The sequence below is a fragment of the Stigmatopora nigra genome, chromosome 21, assembly GCF_051989575.1.
Source record: "Stigmatopora nigra isolate UIUO_SnigA chromosome 21, RoL_Snig_1.1, whole genome shotgun sequence".
Lineage (NCBI taxonomy): Eukaryota > Metazoa > Chordata > Actinopteri > Syngnathiformes > Syngnathidae > Stigmatopora > Stigmatopora nigra.
Genome location: NC_135528.1, coordinates 6,626,974 through 6,643,966, shown reverse-complemented (window position 1 = coordinate 6,643,966; position 16,993 = coordinate 6,626,974). Strand labels below are relative to the sequence as shown.

General features: G+C 53.2%; 2 protein-coding genes across 2 annotated transcripts; both read left to right on the top strand.

Moving 5' to 3' along the window:
* Window positions 1–58: 58 nt before the first annotated feature.
* Window positions 59–15,432, top strand: kmt2ba (lysine (K)-specific methyltransferase 2Ba). Its single transcript, XM_077742860.1, is given in 36 exon segments — window positions 59–471; window positions 2,081–3,455; window positions 3,546–3,715; window positions 3,806–3,889; window positions 3,978–4,134; window positions 4,812–5,088; window positions 5,184–5,245; window positions 5,405–5,611; window positions 5,692–5,792; window positions 6,680–7,285; window positions 7,413–7,526; window positions 7,608–7,754; window positions 7,827–7,919; window positions 7,984–8,101; window positions 8,198–8,320; window positions 8,400–8,593; window positions 8,666–8,767; window positions 8,833–8,931; window positions 9,019–9,095; window positions 9,163–9,296; window positions 9,363–9,442; window positions 9,528–9,662; window positions 9,748–9,906; window positions 9,985–10,102; window positions 10,271–10,349; window positions 10,419–10,585; window positions 10,646–10,807; window positions 10,885–12,943; window positions 13,022–13,099; window positions 13,186–13,439; window positions 13,510–13,635; window positions 13,712–13,964; window positions 14,062–14,172; window positions 14,243–14,326; window positions 14,411–14,540; window positions 14,631–15,432. Coding segments are annotated over 36 exon segments (8,817 nt in total). The 5' UTR covers window positions 59–165; the 3' UTR covers window positions 14,907–15,432.
* Window positions 15,433–15,591: 159 nt separating this feature from the next.
* On the top strand, window positions 15,592–16,911 carry LOC144214475 (trypsin-3-like). The gene is made up of 5 exons (XM_077742858.1): window positions 15,592–15,729; window positions 15,814–15,973; window positions 16,053–16,306; window positions 16,520–16,656; window positions 16,718–16,911. Exons 1-5 carry the CDS (start codon window positions 15,687–15,689, stop codon window positions 16,865–16,867), a joined length of 744 nt encoding a protein of 247 aa, XP_077598984.1. The 5' UTR covers window positions 15,592–15,686; the 3' UTR covers window positions 16,868–16,911.
* Window positions 16,912–16,993: the final 82 nt, after the last annotated feature.

Genomic DNA, 16,993 nt, shown 5'->3' with positions numbered 1-16,993 from the left:
GCGCTTACAAAACAAACAGCAGCGAGAAGTGTATTTTTTCCCATGATGCACTGGTCCGCCCTTCCTATCTGGCGCCTTCTGGCTGTGAGCGGTCCAGTTCCATCTTGCTTGTTCGTGTCGTCGGCTAACGCGCCCCTCTTCTTCTCGCTGTCGTCGTAGTCAGTAATGGCGGCGTCCGGAGGCGGAACGCCGTCGTCGTCCGCCAGCGTCGCCGTGGCGTCGAGCGGGCAGACGGCCGCCCGAGCTCGCTTCCCCGGCCGCCCGTGTGCGAGACGCGTCGGTCGTCTGCGGCCGGGGAGGCGAAGCAAACGCGGAAGGCTCTGCTTGGACGACGGCGAGGCGTCCGACGGAGGGCCGAGGCCCGTCAACACCGGCCTCGCGTTGAGCGACGACCCGGCGTTGATGCGCCTGCTCTTGTGGACCGACAAGTACGGCCGGCGGAGGGAAGTGGGATTCGACTCTAGCGAAGAGGTAAGTGAGCATGTTAGTGAAGCCGCCCGGTTACAAAGAAGAAGAAAAAAACATTGAAACGCGTAAGAAATGGCGCTAGGGTGCACTTGTTGTTGAGGAATTACAAAGGATGTGGAAGCCCCCCCGCTTCCATTATTAGCACTCGTGTAGCTTTAGCTTTGGCTCCAAACACGGACGCCCACTCTGCCACGGTCATGTTCCGGGGTTCAAATGGCAATTTAAGAATGGATATGGGTGTATTTTGAACGAATATCAGTCCCCGTCTACCTCCACTAGGCGGGAACTTCAGACGTTTAGGGGAGCTGTTTCATGTAAACGAGTGCTAGCTGCTAAACTTCCTCTCTTTCTTTAAGCTAAAATATCAAAAGGGGCATAGCCTCTATAACCCGTCATTTTCCTAATTATGTACGAATCATGGGCATAACGTTACAACGCCAAGTTGATTATCACACTGCCCACGTTGAAGCAGTCAGCTGATTCCAGGAGGGACGCGGCTATCTTTGATAAGCACCTTCAGTCATTTGTTACCATTGACAGCTATAGACATCAAATCCAACATTTGAATTGAATGCTCGTGATTCAGTGAAATTAGCGACCATTCATTTCTCCTTGGGCCCTTCCACTCCAAATGGATTGAGCGTCTCCCGTCGTCAATGGCAGAGAACGAGGACCATTTACACGTGGACTGATTTGCCAGATTTGGCATCCTTGTGCGAGGTTTAGATGATTGGGTATCATCAAGGTCATAAAATCGATTCACATGAAAGCAGCAAACTCTTAAGTGGCATGTCGGCCATAACATTAGGTACACAACAACATGGGAACAATAAGGTATTTTCCCAGGAAAGTCTGTGTCTGGTGGATCAATAAAGTAGCATTCAACATTCTACTCTGGCTAATCAATTGCCCCCATTTTGGATACTGGGCACAAAATCAGACATTATTAGGCGTACGTTCAATCGCCCGAATCCCCCAAAAATCTAGTTGTAATAGGAGAGCAATTACCGATTCGATTTATTTTTTGTGATTTTAAACTGAGACCTTGATTGCATATTTAGGTTTCCAAATATGAGATTTAAATCGGGATTAGTTTTCCGGATAAGCTTTTAAAAATAGGACTAGGCTTTCCTGTGCCACAGAAAAGCCCATCTTCATTATTTTATCTTTCAATCCTCACTGACACTGTGTCCCCCTCTGCAGTGCGCGTCATGTCCACAAGAGGGCACGTTAACGCACAGGCAATGAATGTATTATAAGTACTACATTGAACTCAGCTTTAATTGTGCTTCCACAGCATTCGGACTAAAGTGAATTTGTTTGAATCATTTATGTTTTTGTATTTTTTCTTTTTAAGAAATCTATTCATGATGAGAAGGTAGTGGTCTGATGCGATCAAAGCCTTTACGCCATATGGACTGACATCAGAGCGGTTGTCTTATTTGTTTCGCTGGGGTTAACTAACTACAAAGCGTCAGCTTAACAAAAAAATGTTTGATGGTATCCCAATGTAAAGTTTTGGTGTGTTTGCTGTCCAGTGTTATGTGCACACGGCTTAGTCTGTAGGTTAAATATTCCACTTGAATGCCATGTCCTTTTTTCCCCCCATCAGGAGGAAGATTTTGGTGGCTTTGGTTCAAGTGCTGCTTTTTCACCACACAAAGCTACAGCATCCAAATCTGCGCAGCCGCCTGAAGCTATGGAGCCACTTCTTTCAAGCAAAACTGTTGCCAGCAAAATAGTACCCAATACCCCCAAATCACCCGTGAAGATTGTATCGCTGGAGGCCCAAGCAGACGACAAAGAAGAGCTGGTCGGGAAGATTGTCCCGCACAGCTCTGATGATGAGTGCCTGATTGGGACCATTGTGCCACGCGACTCCAAAGAGGAAGAAGGGCTCGTTTTTAAGATTGTACCCAGTGACGTCGATCATGACGCCGTGCTGGACGTGGAGGTCGAAGATGGGCCAAAGGTGACGCCCAAGGGGCAAGGGAGGAAGGTCAAGATGGACCACGTAGACGTGGAGGAAATTGGGGAAGCCCGAGCAACCGAGAATAGGGCGCCCGCCGCCGACCAGGCCGATGCCTTGCCCGCTAAGCGTGCTAGGTCGTCATTGCCCATTCTACAGCGTCGCCAAAGGCAAAAGATGGCCAAGGACGCTGCCGCCTCTCCGGAGATCGGGGCCGAGGCGGCCGCGCAGAGCCAACCGGAGGCGGCCGTGCCGCCGCCACCGCCATCTCCTCCTCCATCTCCTCCTCCTCCAGTGTCGGAGCCCCGCGTGCACAAACGACACTCCCGCAAATGTGTGTACGGTCCGAGGAGGAAGCCGGCAAAGAACGCCTCGCCCCCGGCTCCCTCCGTCAGGACCAAAAAGAAACGCATGAAGCACGTTTTTTACGCCTACGTGACCGACCCCGCCCCGGCCGCAGCTCCGCCCGAACCGGAGCCCGCCTCGCACGCCGAGCAGCACAACTACGCCGCCGCCGTCACCACGGCGCGTTCGTCCCGCGTCATCAAGACGCCAAAGCGCTTCTTGGATGAGGCCATGGTGCCCTTCCCCAAAGGCCACCTGTCCTCCTGGCTCAAGACTCAAGCAAAAGACGACGACAAGACCGCCGCGCTCCCTCAAGAGTCCGTTTGCGACGCCAAGGCGGACGGGGGCGCCGTGGCCGCCAAGCCGCAGGTGTCGGTGCGGCCCGTTCACGCCACCAGTCACTTGGACTTCTACAAGAAACTGAAGCGGCTCACCTTGAAGCTGGCGGAGAAGAGGAGAGGCCAGTTTTCCTTGCAGACCGATGAGGAGGACGCCGCCGCCACACGTCTGGGCGATTTGAGCGTGCCCGTCAAGAGGAGGAGGAGGAGACGCAGGAACAGACTCACCGTGGAAGATGTGGACTCGCCAGGGGCTGTGAGGAAGCTGGCCGTGGTGGTCAACAACGATGTCCACGTGGTCTCTCAGACGTCTCCGGAAGACGTCGTCGAGATGAGTAAGCCAGGCTTCTTTAAACAGTCCATTGCATTGTTCTACAATGGCTTAAAATCGTCAAAATATTGAGCTCCATTTCCCTTTTCCGCAGACAACGTCAGTAGCGGCGACGCTCGGCCGGCGGCACCCGAGATGAGCGTGCCCAGTGGACACCGCGCGTTGGGCCTGAGTGGCGCCAACAAGCGGATGTTGCACCTGCTCAAGAAAGCCAAAGTGCAGCTCATCAAGATTGACCAGCAGAAGCAGTTCAAGCTGTCGCAGGTGAGCACACGCGTCTTTTGCAATCGCTATTAAAATGCTGCATGGATAGATCAATCATCTTTTTGTTTTTGCCCTTCTCTCTATGAGCAGACCAATGCTAGTGAATCTCAGACCGTCTTGGGCGGTAGAAGGAAAAGAAGATCTAAACTGCCTCCCAAGCTAAGAAGCTCTCAGGTAAACAAAAAAGTTTCCACGCACGAAAGTGCTGCAAAATGGTTTCGTCACATTATTATAATACGTCTCTTTTTGTTTTTGTGGACAGGAGCAGCCTCTGGGCGGTCCCAGGATCAAGCACGTGTGTCGGGCGGCGGCGGTGGCCCTGGGCCAGCCGCGGGCCATGGTACCCGACGACATTCCTCGGCTCAGTGCCCTGCCGCTGCACGAGAGGGAGGGGATCACCTTTTCTCCCGCCGTAGAAGGTACACTCACCGCACCGCACCACAATGTTCTGTTCACCCCAAAACGTAGGTTCCCGGTGCAGGCACTTAGTCTTAACTCCTCCTACTTCAATGTGAAGAAACCACATACTCTATTTCTCTAATCTAGACCATCTCATGTTTTTTTTCCCGCAAGCTACCGAGCACATGAACCGTATAGAGGGCAGTTGAGAAAGCATCCAAAAATATAGTTATTCCTAAAACGTAAAGCCACCTCCACTCAAAATCCAAATTCATTTCCAAAAAAAAAATAGACAACACGCTGCTATGTAAGCTCAATGTAGTTGTAAATTAATTATTTGCCAGCAAAAATATCTTTTGTCACACACAGATTAGCCACTGCTGTTGGAAAGCTTTACCCAACACTGGTCGATCGGCCATCACTCTGTATGAGGTGAGAAAGTGCTGTTTGACCATTAGTCTCGCTGCCCTCAAGCACACGTCAATCAATAATCAATCCATCAAATTCAATCCACGCCCAGAGGCTTGCCTTCAAATCCGCACAAACACACACACGTCACATCAAATCCACGACTAAGAGTATCATTGTCTTGTGCTCATTAACAAATGAACGCACCCAAAACTTGCCGTGCATTCTGCATATCTGTTGAATTGCGTTTTAAATACACTCTTTCTTTTTTTTTCCCTCCCGTGCGCAGATGTCGTGGACGACGACGAAGACGAGCTCTCGGCGGAAACCGGCGCCGGGCGACTGGCCCCCCAGGAACCCGTCCCGCAGTGGCGTCGGCGGGGCCGGCGGCGAGGCCACAAGTTGAAGAAACGCAAAGTGCTGAGCCCCTACGCGCCCGGCGGCATCCGCTCGCGCCGTTGCGGCTTGTGCAAAGGCTGTCTGGTGGACCAGGACTGCGCCACTTGCGAGAACTGCCTGGACAAGCCCAAGTACGGCGGGCCCAACACCAAGCGACAGTGTTGCATGTGAGGAAGCCAACGTGCCAAAAAGAGCAATACTTGAATGTTTGGACTCGTCCCACCAACCATGACTTGTTCTTATCCCTTGTTGCCTTCCACAGATATAGGAAGTGCGAGAGAATTAAGGCGGCAAAGATGGAGCGCATTGTCAAGCAACTCAAAGGTTAGTCTTGGCAAAATGCCATTTCGGCTCTCACAAAAGTGTTTTTTTTAGTCTAGGGCAAGGTCGGGAACATTTTTGATACATTTGTATCAATTTGACCAGAGTTAAGAAATCCCCCAAAGTAGTACATTAATTTCTTTGTTTTTCCATTTTGGTTAGTCCGGGCCAGGCGCTTTTCTGCGCCCGTGTCGAGCAGCGACGACGGCAGTTGGGGCGCAATCAAAGCCGCCAGCGAAGTGCCGGCCACCAAGATTCGAAAGCAGTCGTTGCGCAACATCACCCCGCGCTCCTACAGTAACCTCCTCAAGTCCGAGTCTGACGAAGAGCCGGAACAAAACAGCCAAGAGTTTAAGACGGAAAAGCTAGGTAGGCTCATGGCCGCCCCCCCGCCGCCGCCGCCGCTCTTTTTGCACCCCAACACATCTCAACTGGCTCTCCTTTCTCAGATCTTGGATTGGAGCCGTCCATTTGTGAGGGCCTTCCACCACCGGAGGCACTGAAGCAGCGGCGGCCATTTTCCAAAGTGGGCAGACCCAGACTTTACAAGGTAAAATGATGCCCCTTTGAGTGTCTTTCTTCTCATGTTGGTCCTCTAAACTTCTTGGGTAAATTATTTGGAATCAAGTTGCTGAATTGGATTGGCCCCTCCCCCCCTTTACAAATTCCCCAACACCAAGACTATTTCCAAGTAATTTTCTTCCAATAGCTCTCTTCATAGTTTGTCCACCAATCTAAAAATATGCTGGAATGACATAGTCCTGGGATTTGGGATATTTGATTTTGGTCAGCGTGCAATTGAGGCCTGGCTTGCTGTTTTCCCTCTGCCTGCCTGCCCGCTCGGTAATGCTTCTTTTTAAACTACAAATGCTTTTTAACCTGTTTTTTTTTTGTTGAAAATTCATCTTGAAGAGGGCTCATTTGATTTCACACACCCAACATTGTTTTGAGTGGTGGAGATTGTCAGCAATATTGCGGTTCAACCATGCCATGCCAATCTGAAGCAGAACTCCTCAAAGATCACATTGCAAACGAAGCTTAAGGGACGTCATTCACCTCAATTCATAGCCTCATTCATTTCAGAGCCTATTAACGTGCTGCTCTTGCACTTGCTGCACATTTCTGTTCCAATAGTTATCATCATCATTTGTTTCCCCCCCTCAAAAAAAATCCCCATTGTGTCAATACCAGCAAAGCCAGGTTATAAATACGTGGACGTAACCGCATGCCTGCCTGTGTTTGTTGCCTCCTGCCACTTCTTCCACAACACTTTTTCTTTAACCCCGGCTGGCTAACTTGGCGTTGCTCCACGCCGCAACAATATGGCTTCCTGTCTTCCTTCCTCCTTTGTCTGTCGCCTCCATTGCATGCGCCTCGCCAAGTATAGCTTTTGGAACCTGTATGGCTGGTTGGCTTAGGCAGTCCCCTCATCCGCAGGAATGGCGGAACACAGAAGAGGCGGAGCCAAGCCCCACCTTCCCCCACCCCGGCCCTCCCGGAAGCCCCGTGCCCCAAGTCGGGCGGGAACTCCGAGTGCACTTGTACCGCCTCCCCGAACCGCCCCTCCACCTGGATTCGTGCCCCAAACGCTCGGAAAGCCAATCCGTGCGGCCTAGCGTGGCGCTCTCGCCGCCCGCCCTTCCGCCGCCCCCCTCCCGTGTACCCGTGTTGCGACTGCACCGCTTGCCTCGGTCGGTACACGGGCCAAATATCCAATGGCCGCCGGCCCACGGGAGTCCGAAGGACGAGTCTCACTCGGCTCTGACAGAGGTGGCGACCACCTTACGCTCTCGAGGCGTCCCCGCACCGCCCCCCCACACTTTGAATGACAAAGAACCGGCAGCGGAAGGCGCCGACGGCGCCCCAGAAGACGGACAAGAGGGAACGGTGCTGCAAAGGGCGTCAGGAACTGACCACCAATGTGTCCTTCCTTCCCAGAATGCCGTGGAGGGCTCGTCCGTGGGCGCCCCTTTGGCTTTCTCAAATGGTTTTCCCCAGAAGGGGTCGGTGCTGGACAAGAAAAAGATCCGTGTGGATTTTAAGGTAAGATGATAAAACAGCCTCATTGTCTCTTAGTATAGATTTTTTTAAATTTAATTTCATGGTGCGTAAATCTAAATCAAGGTACATTCTGACGCATTTCTCACTTGATATGAATTGTGGCATCCAGGAGGACTGTGCGGTCCAGAATGTGTGGCTAATGGGGGGCCTCAGCGTCCTGACATCCGTCCCCACCACACCTCAGCCCGTTTGTCTACTCTGCGCCAGCAAAGGACGACACGAGGTAAATCGCCCATTAAAACATCCAGCCATTCATTTCCACTTTATTCCTCTACCCTGACTGTATTTGTCTTCCCTTTTTCAGATGATCTACTGCCAAATATGTTGCGAACCCTTTCACAAATTCTGCCTCTCTGCCGACGAGCGGCCCCTAGAGGAGAACAAGGAGAACTGGTGCTGCCGACGCTGCAAGTTCTGTCACGTGTGTGGGCGCAGGAGCAAACTGTCCAAGGTGCCAAAGAGAACATTTTCAACCAATAACCATGAACTCCTCTCATCAGACGGTTGTTGTGTTTGTCCATAGCCCGTGTTGCAGTGCAAGAAATGCCAAACTTCTTACCACCCTTCCTGCTTGGGACCAACATACCCAAAGCCAATGAATTGCAGCCTCCCCTGGGTAGGCTTTATATCCCTCTTCTTTCTATTGAATGTATATTTATCTCCTTTATTATTACTTCAAGCTCTGTATGACCTGCATTCGCTGCAAAAGCTGCGGCGTGACACCTGGAAAGTCGTGGGATGTGGCCTGGAATCACACCGACAACTACTGCCCCGATTGTGTCATTCTTCGCCAAAAAGGTGAGTTACATAAAATAAAATTTAAGATACGTATTTTGGGGAGTCAGAATATATTATTATTGTATATATACCTGAACGAACTGATGTGCTCCACAGGTCACTTTTGCACAGTTTGTAACAAATGCTACGAAGAAGACGAGGAAAACGGCGAGCGCACGCGGATGATTCAGTGTTTGACTTGCAGTCATTGGGTGCATTACAGCTGCGAGGGCCTCTCAGGTGCCTTTTTAAACATCATTCAATCGGGATTTTGTGTTTCTGTGTGGGATTCCTAAATGCTTTATTTTGTTGGTCGCAGAGGAGCTTTTGGGGCTACTATCCAGTCAACCCCAGGACTCCGTCTTCACGTGTTCCCCCTGCCGTCGTCGGAACTCGGCCCAGGACGGATGTCTGAAGGATCGCCTCCAAACACAGCTGTCGCTGGGCTTGGAGGGAGTGTTGGCCGACATGCTTTCCGCCGGCGCCACTAGCCACCTGGCGCTTTGTCCATTGGTAAAGTTTTAAGATAGATTTGGACTTTTTTGGGGCTGGATTTTTAAGCAGCGCGTGTGTGCTTTTTTTTAGTGTCAGGGAACAAACAAGGAGGAACTCATGGAAGAAGAACCCACCATGTGTGACCTGCAAGCCGTGGAGAGGAAGTTTAAAGGATGCAGTTACACCTCAATCGTGAGTAGCAGCCAGAAGTCCCATGTCGCTTGAATCTAACTATTACTCTCTTTTCGCTTACTCAGAAAACGTTCCATGCCGATGTTGCGTCTGTGCTGAGAAGGTGGCTAAAGGAGGAAGAGGACCAAAAACCCATCATTCAGGCCCGGGAACATTACGCCAAAGTAAGTTACCACCAATTGTGCATTTTCAAGTGTTTATATTCCATATACTTCATATTTTTCTGAAATATGTTTTGCTTGCTCTCTCAGTTGATGGCGCAAGCGTTCACTTGGCTTCCAGTTCACCACCAAAACAAGTTGAGGTCTTTCTCTGAGGACTTACCAAGGTAAGCGTATACGCTAGGACTGTCATAACGGCTACTGACTGACGTGCGTGTGCAATATTTCCTCCAGCGGCGTTCTCCCAGAAGCCGTCATTCCGCCATCCAAGGAGCACAGCTACGCGCAGTGGACGCAGAGGGCGTACCTGCCTCGGGAGAGCAGAGGGACACTGCCACCGGCACCCAAAACCCCGCTTTATTCACTCGGTATGAACGTCGTGATGGGTCGCCGTCTTTTGGAAGTGAATAACCACAACTCCCTGATCGACGCAGGCGTGCCAAAAGACGCGGAAACGTCCAAAGATCATCGACAGTGTGCTTTGTGTCAGCAATATGGCGACTCCTCTCCCAGCGTAAGTGGCAAATGTCCGCCCGCCCCGTGGATCTTTCTGCTCGTAGCCTTTTATTTATTTGTACCCTTTGGTTGGTCCGGAAAAGGCCGGAGGACGCCTCTTGTACTTGGGCCAGAACGATTGGGCGCACATCAACTGCTGCCTTTGGTCGGCCGAAGTTTACGAGCAAAAAGGCGCGCTCTACCAAGTACACACGGCCGTCTCCAGGGGCCGCCACTTGGTATGTTGGCGCCAACCAGGAAACCGTCATTAGTTGTTAGCAAAGGACCTATTTAACAGCTCTTTTCTTGTTCTGGTCCTTTCAGCGATGCGACCGCTGCGGACAATCGGGAGCCACCGTGGGCTGCTGCCTCTCCACCTGCCAGAGTAACTTCCACTTTATGTGCGCGCGAGCCGAGCGTTGCGTTTTCCAGCAGGACAGGAAGGTTTACTGCGCCAAGCACACGGAGCTGGTCAGCGCCGAGGTACGTAGCCTGTGGCTTGTGGCCGGAGAGAAACTCGGATGGGGAAACGTGTCTAACTTGGCTAACATTTTCCCTCAGACGGTGTCCGGGGATGCCTTTGAAGTTGCACGGAGAGTCTACGTCGACTTTGAAGGCATCACGCTACGGAGAAAGTTTCTCACGGGACTCGAGCCCGAATCCATTAATATGACCATAGGTACGAAAGAACGAATGTCTGTTACCAGTCATGACTTAGATTTCACTACAAAAATCTGGGAATATTTATTCTCTTTAAAAAGTAGAAAATGATGTTTTTCTTTCATTGCTATGGTAAAAATTTGAAGCTAGCGCAATGCTAACCCCATGTGCTGGTTGCATTTTAAAGGGTCTCTGCAGATTCAGAAACTCGGTGTGTTATCGGAACTCTCATCAAATGGGAGGATGTTATATCCTGTTGGATTCCAGTAAGTCAATCAAGTAACGTCAAATGTTTAATTTGAAATAACGCTGAAGCTGAGAAATCCTTTTTGTAGGTGTTCCCGGTTATACTGGAGCACGGTGGATCCTCGCAGACATTGCAAGTACACCTGTAAGGTGAGCGAAGTAAGCAGCCCTTTGCCCGGTGAGGAGCAGGAGCTCCTCATGAAGTGCGATCAGGAGGAGAATCAAACTATCGTCCACAGCCCCAATTTCCAAAGAGGTAACGGTCATTCCTCGCGTGACTCGATGGGGGCTCCAACCAGAGAATTTGTCTCCGCAGATGTGGAGATGCTGGACGCATTGAGCACCCCGTCCAGCCCCGTTTCCTCTGCCACCCCTTCGCCTAACTCCAAAGTGCACAATTCACCGGGATCCAGACAACACGGCTACACGCAGACCAGGCGGCCGGCAGGTGGATCGTCCCGACCTCTCCCGTCTCCAGGTAGGTGATCAGCGCAGTTCAAATGACACGCCTACTTTGGCAAAGTTGTGGTTGAGCTGACCACTTGCTCATTTTAGGTTCAGCCGCTTGTAAATCGCGCCAAGTGGTCACGCTGCGAGACCTGGAGGACAGTCGTCGCCGTCGAAGGCCGTCGTCCAGGAACCGCTGCAACTCCCCCAGCGAAAGCGCTCCCGTCCACCCCCGCTGTTCTCTCTTCGGCTCCCCGCCGAGATCGTCGGGCCCGGTGCCGACCTCGCCGGCGCGATCCAACTCCCTGTCGCCCGGCTGGGGCTCCCCGCCCGGACCCATCTCGGCCGGGTTTTCCCCCCGCCACGGCTCCCCCAGGGCCAGGAACGCCTTCAAGATCAGCACCCCGGTGTCGGCCGAGTTCCCCCAAGATTTCCTGGCCTCTTCCGAAGCGGAGGACGCGGCCGTGGCGACCGCCAACGGTATCTCGCTGGCTCCCGACAACGCAGAGGGACACTTGGATCTCCCTTACGCCGTGTTCGACACGGACACGGAAGTGGCCGTGGCCTCCGTCCTCGACGCCAAGCTGGAGTTCGACGAGAACCTGCTGACGGACAACATGTTGGCGGGCGAGCGGCTGGACGAGGAAATGCCCCAAGCGGACACGGAAGACGAAGACAACGACGACAGCGGGGTCAAGCTGACGCGTACCGTGGTGCGCGAGGCCGGCAACGGGGCGCGGGCGTCGCCATCGACCTCGGCGCCCTCCATTTCGCAGTTGGACGGCGCCGACGATGGCTCGGAGAGCGAGGGAGCCGAAGAGGCGGGAGACGGCGAAGCTCAAACGCACGTCGGCTCGCCCGCCAAGCAGCTGACGGTGGCTCTCCAGAGGTTGCAGTCTGTCTGCCAGACGGAACGAGACGACGGCGCGCCCAACGCTTTCCCGGCGGATGCGTCCGCCCCCGTTTTCCTCCACGCTTTTGACATGGTGCAAAGCGAAGAGGTGGCGTTATGCGGCGAGGCGTCTACCGAATCCCCCGTTGGGAAATTAGTGGCCATGGACCAGGTCGCTAGAAATCCAGGCGAGGAAAACACGTCATCGACGGACTCCACCGACGGCTTGAGAGATGACGACAACGACCCAGACTATTCTCCCGAGCCCGCCAGCCCGACGCCGCCCATGAAAAGAATTCTAGTCCAAAAAGTCTGCCGCGCCCCCAAAGCCAAGGTCTTCCTGCCGAAGACGGCGGTCCCTCAGCAGCGGGAATTCAAGGTCTTGCTGCCACCTGGGTCAGTTCAAGTGAAAACTCTGGCAGGTAGTACCTCGGCGCCCCCGACCTTGCCCCGCACCGTCACCTCGCCCATTCTCTTTAACGGCCTGAACGCCCTGAACGTCCAACCGGCTTTCATGCGGGGCAAGACCATCGCCATCCGCCTGGACAAGACCGGGGCCGCGCAGCAGCCCACCCAAAGCCAAACCCAAACAGTCATCCCTAGCCCGCCTCCCGCCACGCCGATGGCTGGCGTGGCGACGGCGGCCACCCCGCCGGCCCCTCAGGTGCTTCTGGTCAACAGTCAAGGTCAGATCCTGCTGAAAAACCCAAGAACCAACACGTACCAGACGCTGAGTTCCAACTCGCCCACCTACAGCAAGATTAGCCAAATTGCTAAAATGCTCCACAAGGGCAAGCGACCCATCCCTCGCGTCACCGTCAAACCTTGCGCAAATAGCCCGCCGGCCAGCATCCCCAGCGTCGCCAGCGTGGCCAGCGCGACCAAGCCCAACAACAAAATCATTTACCGCGTGGTGCCCGTCAAGCGCGTGGTGACCCCCCCTCCCGCCGTCACCGTCCTGCGCAACCCCTCCTCGGTTTTGTCCGAGGCCGAAACGGCCCAAGCTATTATAAAACGAAACATGGAATCCCTGCCAGACCCCGCCAGGGTTCAGCCCCCGGTGCTGGCGGAGGCTCAAGACGCCGCCCCCCGGCTGGATGGGCCCGATCGGTCGCCGGTCCAATCGTCGGCCCAATTGCCGACGGAACCTCATCGGACGGCGCCCAAGGTGCGCGTGAAGATCCCGGCCTTCTCTCAACGAATGAAGAGAAAGAGGGCCAAGACGGACATCCCCAACGAGCGCACCGGCGACCACGAAGGATATCACCAGTCCAGGTGGGTGTCGCCATCCAGTTCAGGTGAGAATGCTGGCCATGGCCCGAGTATTTGACGTATCCCTCCTCCTTCCAACAGAATTCAGCGAAGACCAGGCCAAGTGACCATCCACAAATTGAAAATTGGACGGCGGCCATTGCCTTTAAGCCAGGAAAAGTAAGTCTATTTTCTGACCCGCTTCGGACTCCTGCTCTTTCATGGGAAGTTTCACCAAAAAAAAATCCATGTCATTTTCCTGGCAGAACTCTCAAAATCAAAACTCAACTTAGGACGGACGTCCACGACGTGGACAAGGAGAACTTGAGAATTGCGGCCCCAACGCCGTCGCCCAGGTGAGCTCCTCTGCCGCCATCCAAAAGCCCTCCCTTTTTATTTACCGGCCACCACATGCTCTGTTTTCCGCTCAGGACGGATTTTTCGGAGGCGCCGATGAGTCAGGCGCACAAGTGGATCAGCACTCGCCATGCCGACCTGTCGGATTGGTGCCCCATCGCCGGTGGGTCCACAAAACACGGAAGAGAGAGACGGACGGTGTTGAGCACGGCTGACTTTCTTTCTTTCTTCAGGTTGCAGTTCCGAAGACGAGCCTCCCCTACCCAAACACAAAAAGAGGGACTACATGAACCAGCCTCACCTACGCTTTGAAATCACTAGCGACGATGGCTTTAGCGTCAAAGCTAACAGCATTGAAGGTAGGACGGCCATATCTTTTCCTTTTCGGCTCGTACCGGCCGACCCGCTTGACCTGGAAATGATGTCCCGCCGCAGTGGCCTGGCGCGCCGTGAGCGACGGCGTCCAGGAGGCGCGGGCGGCCTTCCGGCTGGGGCAGCTCCCGCTGGGTGGCATGAGCGGGCCGCGGGCGTTGGGCGTGGTGCACGACGCCGTCATCTTCCTGCTGGAGCAGCTGCGTGGCGCGGCCGACTGCAAGAGCCACCGTTTCCGCTTCCACCGCTGCGACAAGCTGGAGGAGGAACTCCCGCTCAACCCCAGCGGTTGCGCCCGCGCTGAAGTCTATGCACGGTGCGTGGACCCTTTTTTCACTGCCTTAAGATGGCCGCCTCTCATTCTCATCCGAATGTGGTAATGACACAAAAAACTCTTGCCATTTTGCGGGCAGGAAAGCCACGTTCGACATGTTCAACTTCCTGGCGTCTCAGCATCGAGCGCCCCCCGACTCCATGGGACCCTACGACGAGGAGGACGACGACTTCCCGCTCAAGTCGTCCAGGTGGGCTTCGGAGACGCCAAGAAAGCAAAAAAAATGAGGTGGACGGCATGTTGAATTCTCTTCCCACCAGACGGGCCACCAGCAGCGAGCTTCCCATGGCCATGAGATTCCGACACCTGGAGAAAACTTCCAAGGAAGCCGTTGGCGTTTACAGGTCAGCCTCTCCACCTCTGGCCAAAAAAAATGGCGTGTAAGTCACTCATGGCATTTTTTTTTACCCCATCTCTTCTTCCCGCAGGTCTCTGATTCACGGCCGCGGGCTTTTCTGCAAGAGGAACATCGAGGCGGGAGAAATGGTCATCGAGTACGCCGGCACCGTCATCCGCTCGGTGCTGACCGATAAGCGGGAAAAATATTACGACAGCAAAGTGAGTGTTATTATTGGTTTTGAGCCTAAATTCATTTTTTGTTTGGAATCATTTGGGGTAATCTTTTTCTGGCCTTAAAATGTTTTACAGGGCATTGGCTGCTACATGTTCCGCATCGACGACTTTGACGTGGTGGACGCCACCATGCAGGGCAACGCGGCTCGCTTCATCAACCACTCGTGCGAGCCCAACTGCTACTCGCGCGTCATCAACGTGGACGGACGCAAGCACATTGTCATCTTTGCGCTACGCAAGATCTACCGCGGCGAAGAGCTCACCTACGACTACAAGTTCCCCATCGAGGACGAGGAAAGCAAACTGCGGTGCAATTGCGCCGCCCGACGCTGCCGCCGCTACCTCAACTAGCGAGCGGCCCGAGGTACGAGCCACCCGCACGGGGATCCATCAAGTCCATGGCACGCGCTCTATATCCTATTTCAAGTTTGCTCGCAGGGAAATATTTATTTACCACTCGCTCGGACGTTTTTTTTTCTTCATGGCCGATAGCATCCACCCCAAATATTTTGAACCGCTCTCTCTGAAAAAGCCGCTTTTATCTCGCCGTCACCATGTCGGATTGTGTGTTTTAACAATAATCTTGTTTCCGCACTGTTCCCTTTATAAACTATTTTTTTGGGGCGGGATTGGAACACATTTGTCCTTTTTAACTCTCCTTTTTTTGGGGGTCACATTTGTTCATGGCTTAACCCTAACTCGATCCACCCCCCCTTATAGAATGCCGCACGCAGGGGACGGATGGTGTTTTGGGGCTTTGCGCTTTGTACATAGATGTATAAAAAGGTCTTCTAAACCTGTTACATATTTTTCTACCTGCGTTTTTTTGTTCTGTTTTATTTATGTTCAATAAACCTTTTACATGTTCCAAGTCCAACGTGTTCCCGTTTTGTCTTCCTGCTGACATGGCTTGTGGCGTATCTGAAGATGGCGTCGGCCTACTGTTGATTTAAGACAAGGTCTTTTCAGCCATATGCTTGTTTTCCCACAGTTTGTCTTTCTCGCTTGACCTTGACAGTGGCGCTGCAGTGTGTATTTGAGATACAGTATGTACATGTATATATATTCACACTCACACACGAGTCCTCCAGTGCCTGCTGTTGCTTCAGGGACACCCACAGCCAACGCGTCATGATGAAGGCCTTGATTCTGCTGGCTTGCCTCGGCGCAGCACGTAAGACATTTTTAAAGGTTTTACCTATCTTTTAGTAATTTATTTTTTTTAATGTGTCCATATTGACATTTTGCCATTTTCCAGTCGCCACTGCCGCCGAGCAAGACGACAAGATCGTCGGGGGTTACGAGTGCCCCCGCCACTCGGCCCCCTACCAGGTGTCCCTGAACGCCGGCTACCACTTCTGCGGCGGTTCCCTCATCTCCAGCCAATGGGTGGTCTCCGCTGCCCACTGCTACAAATCGTGAGTGATGAACCGCACTCGTCTAGCGGCGCCGGGACCGGCAGCCGGCCCTCACCGCCACCCCGCCCCTCCCTTGCAGTCGCATCCAGGTGCGCCTGGGCGAGCACAACATCGCCGCCAACGAGGGCACGGAACAGTGGATCGACTCGGCCACGCTGATCAAGCACCCCCGGTACAACAGCTACAACTTGGATAACGACATCATGCTGATCAAACTGAGCCGCCCCGCCGCCATCAACAATTTTGTGCGCACCGTGTCGCTGCCTTCCCGATGCACCGTTGCCGACGAGAACTGCATGGTGTCTGGTTGGGGAAACATGGCCGCCCCTGGAAGTAGGTGGCGCTTTACGGCACACATTTAATTCTATTTGTGGATCTCGTCTAATTGCAATTCAATGATATTGCAGGTTATTAAATTGTTTTGATATTTTACAAATGAGCAATGAATGGCCTGTCTGTCATATTGAAAGAGTCGAAATTAAGAGTGCAATCATCAATGTATTGATCTTTTTGAACCCGTAGCAACTGCTTTTTCCTTCCCCTCAGACAACTTCCCCGACAGGCTCCAGTGTCTGAGGCAACCCATCATTGACGACAGGATCTGCCGCAACGCCTACCCGCACCTCTTCACCGAGAACATGCTCTGCTCCGGCTTCATGCACGGCGGTGCCAGCAGCTGTCAGGTATGCCCTCACACGCCCTCCTGCGCCCGCCCCACCGCTAAAAACATATCCGTATCCGCAGGGAGACTCCGGCGGTCCTCTGGTGTGCAACAACGAGCTGCAGGGCGTGGTCTCCTGGGGCTACGACTGCGCCATGAAGGGACACCCCAGCGTCTATGCCCGTGTTTGCCGCTACAACAGCTGGATCAACGACGTCATGGGCAGATATTGAGTGACCAATTGCTCCGTTTGGTCAATAAACATCACAATGTCAGAGTTATTTTGTGGTTTATTCTATAGGAATGTAGAATTGCTTTGGAGGAAAAAGCTGGTGAATTGTTTTTCCATTTGATATTGG